Source organism: Prosopis cineraria, unplaced genomic scaffold (genome assembly GCF_029017545.1).
Source record: "Prosopis cineraria cultivar Desert tree isolate PC_DT_omini unplaced genomic scaffold, ASM2901754v1 PC14, whole genome shotgun sequence".
Lineage (NCBI taxonomy): Eukaryota > Viridiplantae > Streptophyta > Magnoliopsida > Fabales > Fabaceae > Prosopis > Prosopis cineraria.
This window is the reverse complement of record NW_026555345.1, coordinates 28,348,652-28,376,154: the sequence shown is the minus strand read 5'-3', so window position 1 is coordinate 28,376,154 and position 27,503 is coordinate 28,348,652. Positions and strand designations below refer to the sequence as shown.

At 29.3% G+C, this 27,503-nt stretch overlaps 1 protein-coding gene and 1 pseudogene across 1 annotated transcript; one reads left to right on the top strand and one right to left on the bottom strand.

The window, feature by feature from the left end:
* The first annotated feature begins 10,870 nt into the window (after positions 1-10,870).
* On the top strand, positions 10,871-12,865 carry LOC129293457 (receptor-like serine/threonine-protein kinase At2g45590; annotated as a pseudogene).
* A 5,838-nt stretch (positions 12,866-18,703) lies between these two features.
* Positions 18,704-20,219, bottom strand: LOC129293717 (transcription factor bHLH36-like). Its single transcript, XM_054931803.1, has 3 exons — positions 19,752-20,219; positions 19,079-19,426; positions 18,704-18,986 (listed from the first exon to the last, which is right to left on the bottom strand). The coding sequence occupies exons 1-3, from the start codon at positions 20,097-20,099 to the stop codon at positions 18,903-18,905; spliced, it is 780 nt and encodes a 259-aa protein (XP_054787778.1). The 5' UTR covers positions 20,100-20,219; the 3' UTR covers positions 18,704-18,902.
* Positions 20,220-27,503: the final 7,284 nt, after the last annotated feature.

The window sequence follows — 27,503 nt, the reverse complement described above, 5'->3', positions numbered from 1 at the left end:
ACACTGATTTAACAATTCCATAGGAGGGTTGATCTAGATTTTTTATACTATGATTGAAAATAATCTCATTTAAAAGAGGGTTATATACTGTATATCTCACGATGATGATTTAAATCTTAATTTATTATATTATCAATTACTAATTCATTTAGCTTGGCCTAATCCCGCTAGTTATAATATTCTCTCTCCAGTATGCCGCTGGTTTAGTTTGTCTTATACTTTATTAAGATAAAATGAACTCTAAAATCGCGTGTTTTGCTTTTTACGAGGGAGAATCCCCACGTGTGGTTTCTAGATGTCGCGCGTTCTGCACGTGAATTTGAAAAGCTCGTCTTCTTTTATTACATGGATATGATTTAAAAATAAAAATAATAAGCCACCGATTAAATGAATTTGATCAAGCAGGGGACGCCTGCATACTACACACAGCGTTTTTCCTCTCAATACATAGAGCGTTGTTTGTACTAAAAAGTAAAAAGTAAAAAGTAAAAAGTTAGGAGTTTAGTTTTGATGGTCATCACTTGATGAGTGTCTGGTTTAGATTTTATAAAATTTATTTTTTTTACTTTTTTATAAAAAATATATAAAAAAATTAATAAATATATTTTATTATTAATTTGGACAATACAAATTTAATCTTATTAATTTAATTTAATATTATTTTTATAAATTAATTATCCAGATTTACTCTTAGCAAACTGGATCCAGAGTAATTTAAATAGTCAATTTATAATTTTCTAAAAAAAGATAATATGAAATTGGACATTCAGATTAATTATACATTATCCATATGGATAATAAAGTAGATTATTACAATTTTATATTTTATATTTTAATAAATATATAATAAATATAAAATAAAATTGATAAATCTGGAAAGAAAAAAAAAATTGGACAGTCTAGAGTGCTCATCAATTGATTATCACTAAAAGTGAACACCTATTTAGTAGGGGTGTTCACGGGTCAGGACACCCATGTCCCATTTCTTATTCTGAAAAAAGATTAGTACTTAATTTTTATCTCGTATCCCGTCTTGTCTCAAAAGTCATTTTGTCCTGTTAAAAATTTAGATGAGATTGAGATGAAATTGGGTCATCTCACTGTCCCAATAAATCTAACAATGTAGAAGAAAGATCTTAATAATAACATTTATTAAAATTTTAAATCACATAATCTATTAAGTTTAAAATTAAAACAATATGAGTATATCAGTCACAACAATTTAAAATCATTTATTGAACTATATTAATCATAACTATAAGTGTATAACATTATGATGGCAATTACAAGTGATATATTTCTATGCTATAAGAGTAATAACAACAAAAAAACTAAGCACGACATCACGTCGTTGTTCTTTTTCTTTAGTTAAGATATATTAAGTTAATTACTCTTTCAAAAATAAGGCAAGAAATATTATATAAACAAAGTTATGAAATAAATAAATATAAAAATAAATTATATTAATAAAATTAATATATTATAAAAAAGATATTATCCTATAATGCTTACTATGTATCAATAAAATTATCAATATAAAAAATTTTAGTTTTAAATAAGAATTACACATATTAAAATTATAATTGGTATAACTAATATAAGAATAAATTATATTATAATTAATATATTTAATGTATATTTTTAAAATAAAAAATAACATATATATAATATTTGGAACAAGACGGGACATCTCGAAGACAATCTTACGTCCCGTCCCGTCCTGAATTTTTTTTTTATATCATCTTGCAAAATCTTGTCTTAATTATTTTTGAGTCAAGATGAGACTCATCCCAATGTCACCAAGATGAAATAAAGCCAATTAAGATGGGCATAAGTTAAACACCATTATTATTCATGCTCCCTTGGAAATTTCCTTTCAAGGATAGTAAGAATTCGTATATAATTTTAGTAAATTTTATTGTCATATTCATTTAATATTTTTACTTCGTATTTTTTTAAAAGCAATATTTATATGATGTACAAATTTTTCCACGCGAATCAATTTTTCTCTGTCCACCACTGTGATTAACATTTTGATTTTCGACTAAAGTGAATCATAAACGCCTGGTCACAGTTTCATACTTTTGACTTAAACTACACCAATTTTATAAAAAAATTAATTAAATTATATATTATGCCACTTTTATTTGAAAGAGTAACATGTAGCAACCTTCCTTCCATTTTACTAAAATTACAAAAATATATTTTCTATTTTTAAAATTTACATTTTAATCCAATTTTTAAACCTGTCAGGCATATTTCATTAAAAATTTTAAAATACTTAATTTTTATTTATAATTATGTTGAAAATTTTAAATTATTAATTCATCCTTATAATCTAATTGTTTACTCTCTCCCAATGCAAAAATTGTAAATAGTTAAGCATGTAGATATTTAAATAAATAATTTAAAATTTTATGTTAAAATTAAAAGTGTTCAAAAAAATAAATTTAAATTATATATTTAATATTAAATTATTATTTAGTTTAATTTTTTAACTACTTGCTTGAAAGATTATTTTTATCAAAAAAAATTGGCTAATTCGTGTATTTGAATTTTAGAAAATATTACTGAATAAATACATTTATGTAAAAAGTAAAAACGTGAAAAAGTAAATATATGCATTAATTTTATGGTAATATGAACAGTTTTTAGACAACATTTATATTTAAAAAATATTGTAGTCTAATATCTATAACTTAATGATTAATCAATAATCGAATGGATGAAAATAAAATTTAAAAAATGAAAGAAATTGTTGTGTTTTGTAATCAAGACCACCCCACCCCCCAAAACACACATAGTGAGATTTAAGAGAGATGTTAGATCAAATAGGGAAATTATAGCCTTGGTCCTCTTCATTTTTTTTCCCCACTCTTGACGCTGCCCCTTGTTTCTACTAGTTGTCCATTGCTTTCCCAATTTTTTTTTTTTTCTTTTCTTCTTGTTTGCTCTCACACTTGCGCATGTCATTTTCATGATTTAAGACCAATAAGTACTTGCGGAGCATTGAGTACCTATATTTACCTCTTTTTATCTAGGTATGTGTAATGGTAAATAAAAATATGAATAAATTATTAATTTATTTTAATTTTCATCATCACCATTCCCCTAAATCATGAAAATATATTTTGTATGTATTATTTAAAAAAGTGTTTTCTTGATTATTTTGAATCTTGAACAATTTGTCCAATTATAAAATTATGATATAATGAAACTTTTGATCTTTCATATTTATCTTAATATGGTTCATAAAGTTCATAAAATTATAATTGTAAGTTGGACAATATATATCAACTAAGAATTGTGTGTATGTGTGTATAATCCTCATCATTTTTACTTTCAAGATAGAAATAAAATCACAACCTTCTATTATTTATAACTAATGAAGTAGCCGTGCATCGCACAAGTTTTATACTACAATTTTTATAGGTAGATTTAAAATAATAAGTTATAAAAGAAACTTTATCCATATATATTATTATATACGCAGTGGAGCTGTATAATTATAATCATTAATGTTATATATATATATATATATATATCAAATGATAAAAACTAAATGCATATTGTATAAATGGATGCGATGATAGGTAAATTAACAAAATTTCATAATTATTTAAATTAAATTACCAAAGACATCCTTATAAACAACATTAAAAGTTATATCTCTATAGTGACTATCCTCATCAATAATTAATATTTTAAACTCTCCATACTTTGAACATGAGAAATAACAACATATAATTTGTCCTTAGTGAAAAATAGGATGAGTTATGTACAAATCAACATAACACAGGATCAAATCTCAGCTCTTATGAATGGGCATTACAAAGGCTAACATAATGAGAAATTGTTTCTTTTTCATAATAAATGATAACCTTAAATCAGATAAACGCATAGCAATACTTGATATACATACTTTTATCTTTATAGTTAATTCAAATATTTATTGGGTTTTAATAACATGTTTTCTAGCTTGTGTAATTACAAGACGTGTACCATTACATAACACATAAACTTATGAATGTTTTGGTTTGCATTAAAATTAAGGTACTTACTTTAAGCCTTATTTCATAATTCATGAGGCTTGACATTATAATTTGATTTAAAAAATATATAGAGTACAAGTCATTAAGTAAATTCATATCTCCAACATGTTTAATAACACAATCAAAGCTCATGTTTACAATTTTCTCTTAGGAAGCAAGAATAACATATATTTGTTTACTTCTTCAGTTACAACCTACATAAGAGCTAATATAGCCTTATCTCTGAAATATAAAGAATTATATATATTGGTAAGGAAATTTAAAAAAATTCAATTAACAATAGATTTTATAATTATCTTAACCATATTGTAACAAATTGGCCAGGATCTTAATATTTATAAATCCTTCACTAGTTTCAGTAGTAGTTTCATTACTAATTGAGGTTATTCAATCAACAAAATTCTAAAGAGTGCTGATAGATATTCCATTATTTATTTTTAAAAGTCTCATATCTATTGTTGGTGTCAAAAGTTGACAATTGTCCCAAAATAAAAAGTAAATAGTTACAAAAATAATATCTTCTCTTCACCCATCTAGAATAATAGGAAGGCCAAATTTATCTAAAGTCTCCACCAAATATAGCAACTTTTTCTTTAAAATTGTGCCATTAGAGCCTTATCTTATATGATCCATGATATGTGAACTAATAATTCAACCAAGTTACTCCCATGTTTCATGCTATGTATAATGTCTTCAATCATAGAAAGAGAAGTACAAAATTTGAATAAGTTGTATGTTCTCCTAGTAGGCTATCTTACTTGATGCTATATTGAGAATTATTTTATCTCTAAATTTTAATAAAGCAAAAAGTGTCTTCCAAACATATGTCTTCCCAACACCACCATATACATACATGAAAAAAAAAAACATCTCCTTCATCAAGTTCAATGGCATCATGATAAATCTTCTTCTTCTTCTTCTTCTTTTTGAAAGTTAGGCTCTAAATTAATCTTATCAATTCATCATATAATGCAACAACTATATCATAATTTAGCTTATTTTTTATTAATTTGTTTCCACTTGTATCCAAACTTGACATGTCAAGTAAAAGTATAAGCTTGTAATCTCTAAAATCTGTTCCATTAGATTGTATTATTTTCTCAAATTTAATTAGAGCTGGTAATATGAGTCAACCTATAGGTCAAATTTTGCCAAAGAATGGCAAGTTGAGTTGCATAATCTAAAGCCCGATTAGATGTTGGTTAGTTTTATATTTTCACCTAGTAGTCTCTAAACATGAATCACCCTAACGACAATACACCACTTCTTTTTTGTTGTACTAACGATACGAATTGACATGCATCTTAGATGTAGAAGCCATTGATAGTATGAATAATAGTCAAGAGGAGAATAAACTAAATGCAATTAGATAAATGAGACAGACGTGAATGTGTGAAATGCACTATTAAATTAATTTAGTAATTTATAATTGAATAAGGCTGAATTGGGAAGGAAAATTAAGGGGTTATTTTTACAAAATCAAGATGATAGATATTAAATATTTATTTTTGTGAGCATAGATATTTAATGCATTTAAATTTTAACAAACTTCATGAGGGCCTTTTCAACATATTAGTATTATCCAAAAATTTACATCTCAATGTTCTCCATAAATAACAAATGATAGTTCTAAATACTTTATTGTTATACAAATTAATATTTATATTATGAAATTTATAATATGTGAAATTTAACCTCACGAGATCTAAATTATTAAATAAATTAATATCTATACTTTATCATATTTATAATTCTCTAAAATTATGAGGATAGGTGTAAATATTCAAACACATATTCATTTTTTAAAATATTTAAATAGATAAATATTATTTTAAATTTGAATTTCAATATATTTGCACATGTATTTGATCATATGAACCTAGATTTTCGACATATCTTTAGAGTGGATGAAAATTTTAAATAGATAGATATTAATTTGAATTCAAATATGATAAGATTTGACTTTTAAATAGGAAAAAATGATTTTTATATACATCTAAAAATTAATAAGTCATCCCACACTTAACTCCAAACCTAAATAACATATTTTATATACATTAAAAAATAATAATTGGCCCGAATCAGACCCTAAACCTAACTCCAAAGCACAAAATCATAGGAAAGATATCCTAAAACATAGAATTATAGCAAACTTAAAAATGAGCACGTGGCATTCTCTCATAATTTTTAACTCTACTTTTATATATATAATTGTGGAGTTGGAGATTCAGTTTTCAACTTTTATTTATGGAGAAAGTTTTGTTAAAAAATGTCCAAGAATAAAAGTTCGTAAAATATCCACAATTTACAAGTATTTCTTAATTCTTAATTCACAAGTAGAAATTCTAATTGTTAAATGTCTTAAATTGCAAAATGTCCAATTTATTTTTACAAATATGAATTCTTACAACCCTATTTTTAACTTTCCACTTGTTAAAAACATTACAATCTTTTATTTGCTAAAAAATATACTCCTTCTATTTAAAAATATAGGGTATTTTTAAAAAAGTTAAATATTAAAAAATATAAGGTATTTTTAGTCTTTTAAGGTATAATTATTACTTTTTTCAAAAATACCCCTATTGATAATGACTTTATATTTATTGTAAGGTATTTAATAGGGATAAATATGAAAAAATAGGGTTTGAAAATAGATAACTACTTTATTAGGAGGTAAGATTCGATTAAAAATATCTTAAATTTTTGAATAAAGATAGTATTAAAGAAGGAATTTTCCACCAAATATATCTAATATAATATTCCAAACAACAGGAGCACGAAAAGAAATTAACTCATCATACCACTTATTCTCATTTTATTGCATATATGAACATTTTGTGCTTTGGGGGGAAATTAAAAAAAAAAAAGATTTACATATGTCAAAATCACCTGAATTTTTGGCTAAAAAATCACCTCAACTTCAGTTTTCAAGCATAAAAATATATAATTGTGATCTGTCAGTTAAACAATTATATTTAAAATTATCTAGTTGAAGTCTTATAATTTATTAAGATAGATATAATTACGGGATCTTGAAAGAATTCAGGCATCCAGTATTGGAAATAAAAAGTAAGTGAAATATATATTGGGAGAAGTGTCTTCAAATTTGAAATTTCAAAGCCTTAGAAGGTTAGTTATTAATAGTAATCAGAAATTTAATTAACTTCATCGCAGATGTTAATTTTTTTTTCTCACAACAGTTTGTTAGGTACCAAAAAGAAGAGTTCGCGTAGAGTTAAATTGCAATATCCAGTTTCGCCTTTTTTTTTTTTTTAAAAGAACTGCATAAAAAGTTGGATGGTCGAACATGTGCAAGTCGTGTCTTTGGTTTTTTTGGGCGTAATTTGACTTGAATTAGAAAAAGCCACTAAAAGTTTAAGATAACCCGTCAACAGTCAACACTCGACAGCGTAACATGAAATTTCTTGACAATTATATTTTTGTTAATTAAAATATTTTAATTATAACATAGATAATATAAAACAATAAACACAAAATTTATTTTCATAACGTATATTAATTGATATTAAATAATATATGTATTAACTAATAATAAATATTGAATTATATATTTATATGTGTTAATGTGTCTGTATATGATAATACATATTATCAACATATTTAAATAATAACATAGTAAATATATATAAAATGCATTTAAGTTAAATATATATGTACAGTTAAGTAATATATATTAAATTTGCATATTAAGAATGAAAAGTAATCATGGTTTAATTGGCAAGATCTTAGGTTTAAGGTGAGGTAACATAACATTTAAAGAGAATCAAAGTGAATTGTTGATATGGCAATGATGTGGCAAGAAGGTTCAAGTTATGTTGATGTGGCAGGGCAAGTGATGTGTACTTGTAAGGTGGTATGGGAGGTGACATGACAGTGAAGAAAACCACAAAAAAATTTTAATTATAAAATAAATTAAAGATAAAAGTATATTAACTAGTGATAGATATTTTCTATTACTAATTTTGGTTGCTAAAGTAGTGACATCATATTTGTGATAGAAATTAATGATAAATGATTCGTCACTGAATCTAAACGTAGTGATTGATTTTACTTATTATTTGTCACTATTTTTTTTTTTCTAATAGTGAATTAGCTTTCATTTATAAAAATGGATCTCAACATTAAAGTAAACAAGGTGTATATGCAAGGATGTTCAAATTTACAGACCACATCTCGTCAATATAGCAGCCGATTAAAAAGCGACACATGGCAAATAATGGCGATGGACTTTGTTTTTATATGTCACACTCCTTCCCGATCCAAATTAAGAGTTAGATAACTAATTCACATATATAAAAAAAAAGTAATTAAATTAATTAATTAATTAATTCTAAAAAATGTGTTGATTTTTTAAAATACCCCTCATTTTAATAATTCATATTGAAAAGTAAAAACTACTCATAGGAGATAAATAGAGATAGTTTAAAAATAATAAATAAGAGAGATAAAGAAGATTGAAATGATTTTTATCCAGGGCTGAGTTTTAATTATCAAACACATTATTTTTAAAATTTTAAATTTTGTTGAAGACAAATATTTATATAATATAAATGCAGCTAGAATAAAATAAAAAAAAATGAAATGAACGGAGGATTAAGGTCAAAAAGGAACCGAAAAAGAGAGCAGCAAATGGGTGCCATTTTGGTGATCCGCCAGTGGGTATAGTCAAAAAAGAAGAATTAAAAGTCAAAAGAACTATAGAAGCCTCCAAACCCAACTTACCTAATTTTCCACCATCTTCTTTCTTTCTTTCTCTTCATTGCCTCATCATTATTCCAAAATTTCAACTCCCTTTCATTTCCCAATGCTTTTCCATATTTTTCATGTTTTCACCAATCATGCTTTTCTCTCTTTCATTCATGCCTTGTTGCTGTATTTTTATCCGCAGCCGGTGCTCCTTATTGTGATGAACATGAGGGTCAAAAACAATCCTAACCCTCCATTTTAATTTAAATTGATCTTTATTATTTATTTAAATTAATTTTTAAATATTTTTAATATTATATTTAAATAAATTTTTTAATATTAAATTAGGTCATATAAATTATATTTAAATTGTTTAGAGTCTATTTGGGTAGTCAGAATGTAAAATTATAAATTTTTTTAATATTAAATTAAACTGTTAGATTAAATATGTATTGGCCAAATTGATAATAAATATATTTATTAAAATTTTAATTTTTTTATATTAATAAATATAATGTTAAAAATATTTTAAAATTAATTAAAATGAACAGTAGGGATCAATTTAGACTGAAATAGCCTAATGAGCACACTTGTGATGGGCACCAAATGCAATTCGCACCTCCTCTGCAGTGGCACGCGCAAGATTTTGATTCGGGCATAGAATATAAAATAATTAAAATTAAAATAATAATTTATATTAAAAATAATAATATAAATATAAATTTAACATATTAAGATCTTAAAATGTATTAGACTTGAATAAGATATCAAAGGTTTTAATTTTTTGGGAACTCAAATATATTTTATTTTGGATTTAGCGGTTGAAATTTATAAGGATAGTAGGCGCAAATTTCAAAAGCTACCATGTATGTTTGTAAATTTTAGTGAGCGAGGATATTTGCCCATTCCTTACCTCAATCTAGGTCTGTCGCTGTTGTTCTGTATTTTTCGTAAATGGGTTTCCAATTAGAATATCTCTCTTTCATTTTTATCTTTCTTTTTAATTTCATAACTTGTTGCGTTTCAAAAGATTCGAAAGAAAGAGTTGCAACAATATTCAAATTTAAGGAAAAAAACAATCTCATGCCAAATTTTATATTTTAAAAATCACATCATTGATTCTTCTAGCCACATGTGATCCTAAGTTGCGTGTAAATTTTGTCTTTATAATGTGATGACTAAAACTTGTTCTTCGCCTTTTGCCAAAAAAGAAAACTACCGAAAAGCCTTTATGTGTAGAAATGTATGTTGAGCAGATGTTGCGAACTTAAGCAAAGATTTAGATTTTATTGTCATCCTGCATGTTTTTTATTCCTCAATCATTGAATCTGAAAGAAAACGGTAAACAAACCACTAACGTTCATACTTCAATACATAAGCGATTTCTGTGCAAAATTCGTAATCTGAAATTAATTTCGTAGTTTTTAGAAGATGATCAAGAATAGAATGCCCAAAAATCACTAGCAATTTGTGGAATGGAAGGAGCAAAGGAAAAATTACATATCCAACGAACTCAATCTCGTAAGGTTTATGATAAAAGATTTTAAAATTTTAATTTATTATTGTTCAAGTGGTACATGCATGAATGAATAAAAATACTTTAAATTTATTTGTCTTACAAAGTCGTCGAGATTTTCAAAGGTTACAAATTTTTTTACAAAACTTCATCATTATACTCTTTCTGATTTATTTTATTTATCTTTTAAGGATTATCCTACACATATTTAAAATATAATAAATATATAAAATGGAATATTTTACCAAATTTGTTATTGATTTCATCTCTCTAAAAATATTAGATTATAATTTACAATAAAAATAGTAAATTACTTTAAAGATAAAATGGAAAAAATAGCATTAAAAATTATTTTGTTAAAAAAAGATAATTATAATGAAGCAAAGGGAATATTTTAAAAGGTCAAAATTATATATAATTTAAATTATCATATTATAAGAATATTATAACTAGAGTTTTCTAATGTTAGAATAGAATATTATTATGTTCTTTATCGTCATCAAATTATATATCTTAAAAAAGTTGTCCATCCGCAACAAAATTAAAATCTTTTAGGCTTTTAAGATAAATTCAAAATTTGAAGATCACTTTTGCAGCGCGATTCATCAGCTCCTTCTCGCACATATATTCAGGACTGTCCCATCATTTTCAGAGTTAATCCCCCAAATTATGAACTGTTCTGAACCTCAATTCCCATAGCTCCCGCCACCATGCCATCCCGGCGGCACCTCTCCACATCGCCGCCCTCTACGGTGGTTGCAGTCGATCCATATCCGCCTTGCTCCCTCTTCTTTCTCGCGTTCCTCTGTTTTCGCAGACGCACAAGAAAACGCACAACCCCTTCCTCCGATTCCGAGTCAAGGCCTCCTCATCGCTTCTCCTATTCCTTCCTCCGCCTTGCCACCTCCTCCTTCTCAACCCGCATAGGCAACGGAGGGTTCGGACCTGTCTTCTCCGGCGTCATGCTTCCGACCCGAAAGCCCATCGCCGTCAAGCTCATGGACTCTGCCTCTCGCTTCAAGGCGAGCGCGAGTTTCACAACGAGCTTTTCTTCGCTTCCAGGCTCGGTTCCCAACACGTCGTCGTCGCTATAGGCTCCGCCTCCGATAGAAATCGCCGGAGGTTCTTGTTGGTGTATGATCTAATGCCCAATGGAAATCTTCAGGATGCTCTGTTGCGACGGAAGAGCCTTGAACTGATGAATTGGAAGAAACGTTTCGCCATTATTATTGATATCGCAAAAGGAATCCATTACCTTCACTCTTGCGACCCACCTGTGATTCACGGAGATATCAAGCCGAGTAATATTCTATTGGACGCTTCTTTCTCAGCAAAAATTGCGGATTTCGGGCTCGCTCGGTTGAAATCGGAGTCCCATACGATTTTGAGAATTTCGGTGGAATCGATTATTCTGGTTCAGTGGTGGAGGAAACAGAGAGCGTAAATACTGCTTCTGAGGAGCAAGCAATATCCATATCAGAAACTTCGCCGGAAGCGGACTTCCCGGCCCAGGTAAATTGCGACAGGAGTAAAAAGAACGTTGAAAGGTTAAAGAGCAGATCAATGAAGGATTGGTGGAGGAAGGAAGACGATGAGAAGAAAAAAAGCAAGAAGCAATTCGAATGGTGGAGAGAGGAGTACCGTGAGAAGCTAGAAAAGAAGAACAAGAAAAAGGGATTCTACAGTGACGAAGAAGCATTTGATAGAGAGAGAAAGAATAAAAGAAGAAGAGGCAAGAGTATCGATTGGTGGTTCGATGGAATTAACAGGAACAGCCATGATTGTTTAAGCGGAGAGATTCACAATCCCAAGAGTGGTGGAATCAGTAGTACTCCAAGTTTGAAAGGAACAGTTTGTTACGTAGCTCCGGAGTACAGCCACGGCGGAGAAATGACAGAGAAATGCGATGTGTACAGTTTCGGGGTCCTATTACTGGTGATAGTTTCAGGAAGACGGCCAATTGAGGTGGTGAGTGGTTCGCCATTGTCAGAGCTTCAGAGAGCGAATCTATTGTATTGGGCACGCCATTGCGCGCGAAACGGGAAGCTTACAGAACTGGCAGATCAGAGTGTGTGCGCGAAGCCGACGGAGAAAGAGGAGGCTCAGTTCTGCATTAAAGTGGCTCTGCTCTGCTTGATGAAATCGCCATCTCGTCGACCCTCAATGGAAGAGGTTGTGAGAATGCTGTGTGGAGAGATGGAGCCACCGCAACTGCCGATCGACTATTTATCTTCATCACCATCTCCATTTCCCTTCAGGTCTCGAAAAAACGCTCCGTGAAATTCTTGTACGGAACCATTTGGGGAAAAAAAATCAATTTTTGTCACCAACTTTAGTCTTGACTGTGGAGTGTCTGATTGTTGCGTTGGGAAGCTCTTGTTTTGCAAATTTTCACATTTACTGGGATTTGCTGAGATAATTTTTTCCTCATAAATTTTTTTTACGTCCCTTTCACAGGGATGCCAGCAACTGCCCTGCATGCATGCGCAGTCTCTCTTTACTCTAAGGCAAACAAAGTATAGATTCTCCCTGATTATAAGTGCAAAGAAATATATGGAATTTTAGTCTTTTGTATAATTTAATATTGATACATTCCCACCCTACTCTTATTTATAAATTATTTTTAACATATTTATTATAACTATGTAAAATTTTAAATTTTATTAATTCTCTAACTTTTTAATTAATTTATAATATTTTAAAACTTGTTAACTCTCATCAAAACTTTTTAATTAATCTCCGGCTTCAACGTTGTTGAATATATATAAAGTAAAATAACAATTAAGGATTTTAATAGTAAATTAAATCATTCAAAAATCAATTAACTTTAAAATCGTCATACAATATGTTAATCCTTGACTGATACCACTTCTTGTGGCGAGGTCACTGGTGGCCTAATCACTAAAGTTCCGACGCTGGCCACATTTTTATTCAAGAAATAATTAATTTAGATGGCTAGAGGGGTTTAATTCCATAACCTATGACCACTTAAAAAAGCTTATGGCCCACTAAACCACCAAGTCCTTTAATTATATATAACAAAATAAAAATATAAGTAATAAATTAAGTTTCTAACTACTTTCATGTTACAACGTAATGATGTTGTGTTAATTTATGAACATAACTTATTATTTTTTAATGTTATTTATTAATTTGACATAAACAATTATAAATTAAGAGTTTTAAAACTTTATACATTTTGCTTATTAAAAGTCCAAATATATTGTTGTTAATCACGAATTAATTATTGTTAAAATTCAAACAAATACTTGATAATGAAAAACTAACACATACAATTAAGCTTATCTTGTCAGTTTTTCTAACTTATTAAAACTAGAATAGATTGTTATTAATTTTTGAAGAAATTATTATGAAAACCTAAACGTATACTTGTTGATGCTAATAAACACAATTAAGCCTATCTTATCTGTTTTTCTAGCTTGTTAATACTTGAATGGACTGTTATAATTTAGAATGAATTTTTGTCAAAATTCAAATAGTTATTCGTAGCTGATGATTAAAAGCACAAGTCTATAGGCTATTGCTTTTCTAGCTTGTTAAATCCTGTTGTTAAATTATAATAAGTTGTTGTTAAAACCTGAATTGGTGCTTATTGATGAAAGACTAACACATAAAACTATATTCATCTTATATGCTTTTTTAGCTTGTTAAAGTCAAAATGGACTGTTATTAATTTAAAATGGTTTGTTGTTTATACACTTGTTCCATTAGACATGTGTTTTTAATTATCAACATCAAGTATCCATTCAAATTTTAATAATAACTCATTTTAAATTAATTATAGTCCATTCAATGAGAATAATTGTACATGATAGTAAAGTAGATTGGATGAGAACAATTGTATATGATAGTCTTTTATCAACAAGTATCGATTCGGGTTTTAACAATAACTTATTCTAAATTAACAATAGTCCATTCAGGTTTTAACAAGCTAGAAAAACATATAGGATGAGCATAATTGTATGTATTAGTCTTTCGTCAATAAGTATCCATTTAGATTTTAACAATAACTTATTTTAAATTAACAACAGTCTATTCGAGATGTAATAAGCTAGAAAAGCAACAGCCTATTAGACCTGTGCTTTTAATCATCAATTATAAGTATCTATTTAGATTTTGATAATAATTCATTTTAAATTAATAACAGTCCATTCGAGCACTAACTAGCTAGAAAAATGGATAAGATAGGCTTAATTTTATTTGTTAGTCCTTCATCAACAAGTGTACATTTAGGTTTTTACAATAATTCATTCAAAATTAACAATAATCTATTATGGTTTTAACAAGTTAAAAAATTGATAGGATAAGCTTAATTGTATGTGTTAGTCCTTTATTAATAAGTATCCGTTTAGGTTTTGACAACAACCTATTTGTGATTAACAATAATACATTCAAAATTTTAACAAATAAAATATATGAAGTTTTAAAACTCTTAATTTGAAATTGTTCATGTCAAATTAACAAGTAACATTTGTAAAATAATAAATTTCATTTAGAAATTAACAATAAATCATTATGTTATAACATGAAAGTAGTTAGAAACTTAGTTTATTACTTATTTTTTTATTATATATAATTAAAGGGCTTGGTGGCCACCAAGCTTTTTAAGTGACCAAGGGTCATAGGATTAAACCCTCTCTTGACCACCTAAATCAATAATTTCTTGAATAAAAATGTCATTGGCGCTAGAGCTCCAACAACCCTGCTAGCAGCAAGGGTTCTTGTGACCTCATCATCGGCAGGGGTTTGGTGGTTGTTTGGCAACCAGCATTGGCAAAAATGAGGGTTTCTTTTTTTTATTTTGTTTTTATATTTGAGGGTAGTTTGGTCTTTTGAGCAACAAATTAATCTTGGTCAAGGATCAAGGAATTGCATTGTAATTTTGAAGTCAATTAATCATCTTTTGATATTAATTTATTACTGAGGTCCTCGGTTGCTTTTTTTTTTTTTTACTTATACATAATTTAATAATGCATTTCTTTCATCAATATTTTAAAATAGAGGGACAAATTTGTGATCAAGAGTTAATATAGATATGACAAAAAAACTATATTATATCTCTATCTAATAAATAGAGATGGAGGGAGTAAATACGAAAAAAAATTTATACACTTTGATATGTGAATGTGACATGTCACAAGGGGTGCTGAAGTTGGTTGCACTTGGTTCAAAATTGAGACGAGATTTTACTCCCAATTAATGTGCAATCCCCCGAGGTGGTAGCCGTGATATCAATCTAAACTCTTCCATACAGTTGCATATATAAAAGCCATGAACACTCACCAAGCCACGTGATGTGCATTTACTGAAGATAGAAATGTTTTTAAATTTTTTAAATTTGAAACATTTCTGTGGATGTGATACTACCATTTTAAAAAATAAAGCACGATATTCATAATTTAATTTGCTACGAATAATCAATAATTTGATATAAAGCAAAACAATGTAGGTAATTCATGATTGTGATGCTTGACAAATTATGAATAGTGCGGCTTATCTATCTTAAGTCTTAACCTTTATGTAAACACACATTGCCCACTTAAATTTTAAATTGTTTATAGATTTATTATTGATATTGATATCAATTAATTGTCCCAAATTTAAAGATTCTTTCAATTCTTTGGTCCCATTTACTTGTGAAGAAGAATATAATGAAATATATTAAAAAAATAAAGATAAAAATACAATAATTAAGATATAGAAAATAGATATAAGTCAATTATATTCATAAAAAAAATGAGTAATTTAATTCATAAAATTGTGAGATATGATTTTTAAAATTTGTGGTGGATAAAGTGACTTTCATATTTAAAATGCGTGGAATTGATTTTTTTTTTATTATTGACATGAGAGACTAGATAATTTAATTTATTTTTATTTTTATTTTTTCTAATTCATTATACTCTGGCAATCAAACGGGAAGTCGCTAGTTTCCAAGCCTGAGTTTGAATACAGGCTTTCCTTATAATGCCACGTGGCATCCATTGTTTACAGACATACAAGTTGGCTCGGCCCATCAAAGCCCGGCCCAACTTTGATGGACTCAGGTAGAATTCAGTGTCATACTGCTGCTACTTTGAATGAGCCAAAGCTTTTTAACATCTGTTTTAATTGGTTGGCTAGCTGGCTACCCTTTGACTGTGACGCGCCTGAATCTTTAATATTTTTTCATTAAGAATATAAATTTGAATCCTTGACACAAAATGCATGTCGATTTAATTAATCAGTGTCATCTCAAGTACTAGCTCATTAACTATATTTTAGGCTTTAATCACATCACCAGCCAACTAAAAATGATTGATAATTCTTTCGCATATTACTCGAGTTCGTATAACTGTCTCCTTCTCTAGCAGGCATGTTGATTGAGGCTCATTGTTGCGCTTGCGCGGGATAGGGAGGGTATTGGTTAATATGTTGGGGTTTTAACTGATATCTTGGCTTCTTTTGTTTTCTGTTTGGCAGATTTGCTGGTTTGCTTGCGTCTTCTTTCTTGGACAGATTTTTTTTTTTTAAATCTGTTTTACTGGCAATTAGTAATGGCATTGAGTATTTCAGGCCAAAAAAAAAAAGGTTCAGGTTCGTTTTACTATCTTTAATTAAATAACGTCTATTACCCAAAAAAAAAAAACTAAAATAACGTCGAAATCATGTTTGGTTGAGTAAGGACCTCTCGGGTTTCAATATTTGTTCTCTCCTTCTCTCAACCTGTAGAAGGCCTAAGAGTCTATCAAAATATATCCCACAATAGTAACCTTACGTTTTGAACGTTGCTAACGTAACACGTGAGATCTACTACATTTTAGTCTGAGGGAAAAAATAATGTAGTATTCTTTTAAACTCTTTTTACGTGGCGGCAAAATTCATATTTCGCACGTCAAATTCAAGGTCCAGTTAACCACCATAGATAACTGAAAACTTGATTACATTACATGAATTTGATTGTAAGTTAATTGGCTTAACACACATGCATGTGCAATGACATTTGAAAAATCTCTCTCATTTCAAAGGAATAAATTGAAGGAGGAGCTAGATTAAACAGATATAGCTACATGCACTCCAACTCAATATAGATTGGTAAGATGTAAGAGTACCTAGGAAGAGTATATCATGAAAAGAAGCATCTAGGATAAAATTGAAATGTCGCATTTCCTTAAGAACCGTGAAATTAACTAACTATCCTCCATAATTAGCATCAAAAGGAGTATCTTCCCACTAATTTTCTCACAAGTACATACTTTGAGAAAGCAAGCTATAATTAAGTAGCCACCAGAGGCTAGCTGTTTGAGAATAATGGAGAATCTCTAATATAACATGAGCAGGTATGTACAGGAAGGGGATACTAAAACTGACAGCTAATTAACAATACAACATATGCATGTGAAGGCCACTTGTTGACGAACCAGAGAATAATAATGCACAAAGTATCAAACAGCACATGCACCATATCAGATTACACAGGTCACAGAATACCATATGTGGGCAACTCAATCATTGCCAGTCAGCATCCACACACACAGTATACCATCATTCTTTTCAATGATTTCCTTAAATCTTCAGGAGACAATCAGTTGTATATCTCTAAAACTGCATGATCAGTGTTGTACATTATAGGCTTAGATGAGCATGCATGCAGAACTAGTAGAATTCTTGTTGTACTAGAAAGAACATTTTGGCTGCTTCCTTCCCCTCATGGTGCTCATATTTTCAAATAATTAATTGATGGAAACGCATAGGAGGATTTTTTTTAATGATAGTTTAATTAATTCCTCACAGAAAACAATGTCCTCATCATTTTGAACCGCAAGCGATATGAAACTTTTCTTTCACATTGGTTATTCAAAGTTTTCAGGAATCATCATAATTAAGCTTGGAAAAAAATAGGTTCAACAATTACTGGTAAGCTGAGCTCCAACTTGAGAGAAATACTTAATACTCACATAAGATTGTGTGCAGAGTCAGAACTAACAAAAAAAGTATTTAAAAAAAAAAGTGTAGATATCATAATCGAACACATGAGTTTGATGTGGCTTTATCATGCCACACACACGCGCACACGCACACGAAGTACCTTTTTTATGCAAAATTTTAACCGACATTCAGATTCCAATTTGTCGAACTTTATAACAGAGAAGCTTTAACAATAACATATATTTCATGAACTGATTCAAACATATAATTAAGTGTGAAGAAAATCATCTAAAGACATCCACAAAATCTGCAAAATTTATATCCATGCGTATGATATTACAGTTAGTTAACAACACGTAGTTTTATATGTAACTATATACAACGATATATGATGTTATAAAAGCACACATAAATGCACAGATTAATTTAAGTATCAACAGCAAAGACATAAATTCAATCGCCAATATCTGTCCAAGAAAAAGTGCAGAGAGGGTAAGGCTTTTAGTAAATGAAATGCTTTCCTCTTATTTCCTTCATATTGTTCAGAAAAGGAAGGATCTGAAACAAAGACAAGGTGACGTGAAACATTAAAGCAAACTCATCCAAACATAAAAAGTACTAACTAATTAACCTGTTAGAAAAGAAAAATGGTCATGCGTTTCTTGTCAATACCCAAGTTAATTTTAATGTAAGCATAATTAATCACGACATTTAAATGATGGGACTAGATTGACAATTTTCCTCCTCAGCGCGGGTAAGTCTACGCGGTCGGAACTGTTAACCTGCGAATCAAGTAAAATAATTGAAGAAAGAAGAATATATTACAGCTAGCAAAGATCAAAACATGATGAAAAAGAGAAATATAATCCCATACCTCACACTGAACACTGTGAAGTAATCTGCCATTGACTTCGGTGGAAACACAATTAACAACTCCAAGTCCTTCGTCAAGCACCAGTTTAAGCACTTTTGAAAGGGAAAGCCTTTCCTCTCCGAAGGAACTAGAAACTTCTATTCCCACACCACCATTAGTATTAATCTCGTGAATACTGAAAAAACCGCTACACGTGTACTCTTCGCACTCGAGTGTTTCTGGATTTGAAGAATTCTTCGATAGTCTCTTCAGTTCATCTCTCTTGGCGCTCAGTTCTTTGATTTTCTTCTGCAGGTGCTTTATGTAGTTCTTCGCCTCATTCATGTGGTCTGATATCGAACGCTTTCCCTAAAAGCCCCACCACAACAAAAACCCTAAAGTTAATTTTAGTAAAAGAGACACTACAATATGTAATCTTTTTCTTAAAAAAGAGACACTGCCAGAAAGTTTTCGCTCAGTACTGTAATTATCTCCAAGACTGAAAATTCGGGTTAATTAGAACAAATTAAAGCCGAAGCCAAGGTTAAACAAAGAGAGAGAAGGGGGTGGGTTGTCGTTTGAGAAAGAGGATTTTGGCTCAGATCTCAAAAATCCGATTGGAGGAAAATTTAGCAAGAGTTACAGAGTTCGTATACACATAGAAGAAAAAGAAATAGGAATTTAGGTACTTTACCTTGATGAACTCAAGTGGGAGAAGAGATCTAAGAGAGGCATGGAGGGTAGCCATTTCTTGCCTTCTTTGCCTCTCAATCTCCCTGTGAACCAGCCTCTCGTTCTTCTTCTTGTAGTCGTTTTCAGAATTTCGATAATGGTAATTAATCTTATCATCAGACGACTCGTAAAGTAGTTTCTTCGGCTTGTCGGTACGACCTTGTAATTTTTTATGAGAAAAATCGAGGAAATCCAGAGAAGTATGAGCATAGTCGTCCAGAATGAGATCCTCTGACATTTTCTGTTGTTGATGGTGGGGACAACTAGAAAATTCGATGACCATCTCATCGCCTCGTTGTGAAGGAAACATACTGTTCTCTTCCAATGAGTACTCAAAAGTCCTCAAACTTTGGTTATGGAGGCAACAGGAAGCACAGATTTTTTGGGCTTTGCTATCTCTCTTAGAGACCTTCAAGATTCCTCCCTGCAAAGTGATTTTATATGATAACTGACCTAGTTGGGGGTATTAGACGTATTATATATATATATATATATATAAAAGCTTTGTTGATCACTACACCCATTAATTTGCATACAGATCATGTGGATCAGCACTCTATTTAAGTGTTTCTTAAGTAATTGGACCCTTTTTTCTTTATGGATTTTGCTGGAGAAAAAGTGAAATAGTTACTTATAAGTGAGTATTGACATCTAAAAGCCATGTAATTTGTCAAGTAAGATGTATGTATTTAAGAAATATGGATGGACATGTATTTTACATCTCCATTATTTTCTGTTTTTAATTTCTCTCTCACTTGAGTTAAAAAATCTCCAGCCTGTATGTCTGTCAGAATCGTATAATTTTTGGATTTTAATGTGTCTGATATATTATCAATTTCATTTTTTATACTAATTTAATAAGTTTAAAGTGTAATACACATTTTATTAAGCGTTTTGTTTTTGGAACAAATAATTAGGCTCTACTTTAGAGTAATTATAGTTTTCTCAATATGAGGAATTGAATTACAATATCTATAATATTTAAAGACGTTACGAACAACTTGGAAACAAGTTCTATTTGCGTCAATTATTCAGCAGCCAGAGACGTCATACGCTGTCCCATTTAGCTATTAGCTTTTTTTTTTTGGGGGGGGGGGGGTGAGGGGGGGGCGGCGATTTACTTCGAAGGTGCAAATGAATCGAACAATTTACAGACTATTAAATTAAATCCAACTCGTCAAAATTTTGAACGTAACTCGACTGTCTGTTAAATATTCAAGCTTGATCGATACTTCTTTGATTTTATTTATAAAGTAGAAAGAAAAATTTTTTGATTCTATTTATAAGACAATTATCAATTTCTAAAGTTCCTCTTTACATTTTTGCCTTATTAAATATTTTAAATAAAAATATTAGTAATAAAATTTAATAACATTTATTAGAGGTAAAGGTAAAAATTTATTAAATTTTAAGATAAATTTAATGAGGTTTAAGGTTTTTTTTATTTTAATAAAACATATTGAAATTAACTTATAAATAAAATTAAAGGAAAATACATTAAACAAGGTAAGTTGAAGGAGCAAAGCTTAAAACTTTGATGCTCGGTCTCTGAAGAGCGTAAAACTAGTTTGGTTATTGATAAAAACTTGGGCTAAATTTGCTTTAAATGAATAAGTTAATTAGATCATACAAGAACTGGCGAATGTGGCAATGATTCAAGTAGAGAGAAGTATGAAGGTATATTTAACGTTTATTTAAAATCTTTCTTCTGAATTTTCTGGTTTTATTCACCTGTTCTTTTCTGTTTCGATGAAAGATCATCTACGACATGATAATCATAATCGATCTGGGTTTTTTTCTTCCAAAAACGATGTATGGACCAGATTCCTGGTCGCAAAAAGCTTATATGAGTAATAGAAAACATCGACAGTATCCACGTGAAGATTTCCCTGTGATATAAAAAATTGTATTTCGACACTCAACCACAATTGTTTCTTCTTTATATGTTCAGTAACATAATGATTCTTATTATGAAAACAGCTTAGCAGCTTCCTCTCATTAATATTCTCCTTAGAGACAATGAATTGATTATGGGAATTAATATTGGAGTGTTACCTTAAAATACTTGATAATTGTTTATTAAAAAATATTTAATTTACATAGTTGCAAAACTAATTGGGCTACGGATGGGTCAAAAATTGTGGCTCATTCAGCGCCTTTTTACCGGCCACGGTACAATTCACCCCCTTCGAAGTCACTATCCTGGAAAAATCGACCAATTGTAATAATCATGGGTTTTCACCATCATTGAAACGATCAATGTAGTAATTAATAAAAAATTAAAATGTGTTCAAGCAATTGATGTCACGTGGTCTTATGAATATATCTATATATATATATATATTATACATCTTTTTATCTTCTCACTCTATCATTGATGCATTACTATACCCACAAGCTATTGACTTAACTAAACAATGGAAAATAAACAATGGTTGGAATCCCAGGTATTGGGCGCTAGAGACTGACAAAGGCACATCAATTAACCTTAAAAAAAAAAAGAAACTTACAATTAAGGCATATGAATGCTACTATAGTGGCAACCATTTTTTATGTTTATTATTTGGAAATTGCAACTTCCGGTAGCTGACTGAATCATTTATGAGTTATAATAAATTATTAGAAGCATCACACACGTGTTTTAATATGATCTTTGCCTAATTTATATGATTTTGGTATATACGCATGTGCAAATTAAAGTCTAGACTTAAAAGCAGTTTAATTATATATTGGCTATTAAAATAGTAAAGTTTGGTGGAAAAAGATGTCAGAGAGATGTGAACGAATCCTCATAAAACAATTTTATAAGGGAGACTATAATGGCCAAGATAAAAACAAATAGTTGGTCATGTTTTAAATTATAGGATTTCCCATGTTTCGATTTTCTTTATTGCGTTACACATATGGCTAATCTATAGAAAATTTGTGAGCAACAAGATGTAAGAACAGTAAATGATCAATTTTTTTCATATAGTAAATGATCAACATATTCCCTGTTGTTCAAAAAAAAAAAATGATCAACATATTGAAGCATAGACAATGGAAATTTTTCCTCATTCGCTAATCCTGAAAACAGTATATATGATTATTAATAATCTATTAACTAATAAGAAAATGATTTCATTATGTTAATCACTGTCAAGATGTATTTTACTATATATTATCACTTGTAATTAGTATATATAATTCATGTTTGTTATCAATACTTGTCTCACTAGAATTGGAATGCTTTATTAGGTCAACAATTGGGGTTGGTGAAATGTAAAGGTCCCTAAGATTGTGTCCTTGAAGGCTCAGAACGGTATGCATTAGGAAAAAGGAATCTTACTCTATCAAATGAATAATAGTTTTCAATGCTAGTAAAAACAATATAACTTCAACAATCACTATTTTTTTAGTATTAACTTTTATGATAGAACACGATGATATTGTGCAATCTAAATACTAATTCTAGTTAGTGGGACACAACTTATTGTTGATGTTAATGTTGTTGTAGTAATTTTCATCTAAGCCACATATATGACATTTCTCATTTTAAAAAATCATGATTTTATTTTATTTTGTTTCTGCCTTCAAGGCGAACCCAAATTAACAGCCATATGTGTTTCAGATCGAGATCAATAGAGTCCTTATAGTGCAGTTCATATAGGACAAAATATGCATGATTTTTGGGGATAATATATATTGTTTGCTGTTGATAAACGCTACTCCTTATACTTACAAAAAAATATGCACGATAATATAGCAATGGCTCAGCTCATGATCGATGATTAGATTAATTTCAACTTAATTATTTAGACGAGGCCAATTAGAGCATGTCATTCGTTCAAAACATTTCAAGTTATATTTGACCTGTATAAGTCCGTATATATTGACACTGGACAAATGGCAAAAAATAAATGAAGACAACTATTGACTAGTATAATTCAACCATTCAAAAATATAATTGATGCTTATTAAGGGAAAAAAAATTCAACATTTCAACTGCAATAATTGAAGCTAAGATGAGGATGTTTCCATCCGGATATACGTTCAAGTAAATTAGTGTGAATATAAAATAAAAATAAACAATTTCAGTGTTTATATCAAAAGCAGATGGCTGTGTAACTGTGTTCATAATATGATGTGATCGAACAGTTGCAACTACCTCTGATAATAAATTTTTTATAATTGTCTCATCTTATCTATTACTACTACATTTTAGGTTGGAGGAGGAGCGAGGGAGCGATAACAACCAAAAGATTTGAAGGATCTTTAACAAGCATTTTCAAAATTCAAAATGATAAATTATTTCTCCTTTTTAATTGAATTAAGGATTTTTTTTGGTATTATATCTACAATGTATATAACTATAATAATTCCACATACATACCTAGTCAAATCAAAATATAAAAAATAACTACAATAGTGCTAATGATTTATTTGTGGCTCTCGTAAGAGAATATATTATTAAACTTTCTAATTTGCTTTTTCTTAAATGTATATTCGATTTCTGATAATCGATATTTTTATTTTCATTTACATAAATGTTATTCTTGAATAAAATTTGTTAATCATAAACAATAAAATAATAATATTTTTTAATTGATTGTATTTTTTTGTTTTCATTGCTTTTTTTATTTTTTATCACACACTTTTACAATAAATGTAACTTGTTTTCAATCTTAATATATACATATTTCAAATAACAAAGTATTATTTTGTTGGCTAGTAACATCAAAGCATTCTACACTTGCATCCATAGTTGTCAAACTCTCGAGTTAACTCTATGAGTTTAACATTTTTACATTTCCAACTTACAAAATCATGTCAACTCACTTATAAACTTGAACTAGATATAAACTTAGTTAAATTTGTAAGTTTACCTTTGAATTTACAGTTTTATATTTCTAATTTATAAAATCGTGTCCACTAATTCATAAACTCGAACTACATGTAAGCTTGATGAAACTTGTTAAGCTCATCATTTTTTTTTGAGTTGAGTGAGTTAAGTATATACTATAAAGAATTCAGTTTATAGAAGTTATAAAACCTAGTTCAAAAAAAAAACTTGAAATGCAAAAACTAATATTAATTGAAAAAAGAAAACAAAAATATTAAAAATAAGTTCCCCTATTTTAAAATTTTTATGTCTTGTATATAATAATTTATCAATGTAGATGGGTTTAGTTTCAATGATTTATATTTTTACTATATTTAGACTAAATTACAATTATATTTTAATAAGTATTTGTTAATAGAAGTAAACTTTTATGAGTTTAAGATCCGAATTTATGATACGAGTTTACATTCCCGTTATAAGTTTATTTAAACTTGTGAATTTAACAACCTTGCTTGCTTCTTTTAATTAAGGAAATATACATTTTTATTATTTTTGAAATATCACGGTCTATTTGGCACAAGTTTGTGTGGCTGGAATAGCCCTGATTACAGACATTACATATTAGTACTCTACATTCACCTTTATATTTATTTAAGAGGATAAATCAGGATTCGTATCTCATGTCCACTACCAACAATTGAAACTCCATCCAAGTACTACGGTTTATTGAGATTGGAATCAGTACTGTCTCTAATTATTAGGACTTTCATCCACAAACCCTACCAAACATATCCACTCAATTGCTTCCTTATCTTTTCTTGGTGTTGGTACCACATGCAAGACAGCAAATAATGCAATGGATCAATCTAATTATAAAAACCTTTACACCAAAGCAATGAGTTGTCTTTGGAGATTTCTTTCACACCAACTAACGACACAAATCCTACAGGAATTCGTTATGCTGGCCTCTTGAGTACAACATTAACGAAAGGCATCTCCAACTTCATTTTAATTACAAGTTTAACAACAATTAATATTAATATTTTTGTCTGCTTATCAGGTCAAAGTATTTAGTTGTGTGTGGATTTGGATGATGTTTTAAACAACTTCTTGGTGAGGAATGTCACCCAAGAAATTTGATTAAACAAAAATAAAAATAAGTTGTTGAAGAAAAAACTAGCTAGCAATGTATTTTTTTAATCAAATGATTGAATTCTTAATTAAGTTTGCCAAAAATTGAAACCGATTTGTTCCAGACATGAAGTGCTTGATGTTTTTGCCAGCTGGGAATCGTATAAAGCTCTCAGCATAATGCGTTAGTATAGAAAGAGATAACAAAAAATTTCCACTTCTAATTAAAAATTAACTAATGACATATTTTTAATTCTTTAGTCTGAGCAAATCCTCCTGTAATCTCCTTTTGAATATAATTATAGAAGGGGAGCGCCTGATTTTATACTTTTTAATGCATCGATTAATGCTCAACTATTTGCTCATATATCAAGTACTCATGAGGGGTGCGTTGCTTTCAATATCTGGGTCATATCAGTTCAATTATATTATGATTTTAAAGTTAGAGGATTGAGGACCACGGGACCCAGTGAACTTTTTTATATGAAATGTTTATCAATATTATTTATAATTCAGTATGACAACGACATGATCCCAACCTTCATTAAATAAGCTGCCGAGGGTCAGTTCTGTGAGGTCGTATTTAAATTCACAGGCACCTTCATAGCTAGTTCATGACTTAGGTGTTTTCTTTTTATTATATAACTTTTCTTTATTCTCTATCGTGTAAACTTTTCCCATAACTTTCTAAACTGGTTTTTTGTGTTTTTGTTTAAAATTTTCCACTCCACTATAATGGCAAAGTGTACGAATTATTCCATGGAGAAATTCTCTTTACATATTATAGCTAGGGTTTGGTGCATTCTCCCTCTTTGCTTATCGCCTCCTCCAACAATTGATGATATAATTTCCGGATGCTTTCTAGAACATGCAATTTGCTCTTGGTTTTGAAAGAATCGTTCAATGATTAATTTTGGCGAAAAAGTTTTGCAGTCAAAATTTTTCCTTTAGTAATTAATCACCCTTATTAGTTTAATATTTAGTAATGAACCCCACTCCCATGTTTAACGCTCTTGAAAAAGTATCTAGTTAGTAACAAAAAAAGTATTTAGTAATGTTCACTTATTGTTGAAGTTATCATATAGGACGAAAAAGTTACCTGGAATAAAGCATCATCTAATTTCTTCGCTAGGTGATGTGAAAGCAACTTTTTTTTTTTTTACAACATTTGAAACCAAAATTTTAGAAACATTATTGGATTCTAGAAGGATGACACGTTTATTGAATAAATCCTTGTTTTGCATGCTTATTAATTCCTTGCGTGAAGAGAAAAGCAATTAAATTATTTAGTTGTTAACTAGGCTTTTAAAATATATGCTTTGCAGTCTCAAAAGTATAACAAATATTACCTAGTGGATGTACCACAAATGGTAGTAGTCCGGGCTCTTTAAGTATAATTCTAAAATTTGATTATTGGATGTGTGTATGAACAAATATTACTTGAGAGAAGATAACTCTTTAAATGACACTTAAATTTCTCGAGAGATTAATCTCATCGCTACCGACTGTGAGAATATCTTGAGCAACAAAAAAAAAGGTATAATATTATTTGTCATCTCGTATTGATTGTTTGACATGGTAGCTGTATAGTTAATGTCATGCTAACTTAATTATGAGGGTAGAAAAGAAAATCTTCAATAAATACATAAGCCAATGCGTAATTATATTTCTGATAAAAAGGTACTAAATAATAGTTATCAAAAGAAAAATTACATGGCAGATGAGTAGAAAACTTTTATGGCAGGTGAGTTTATCACTCAT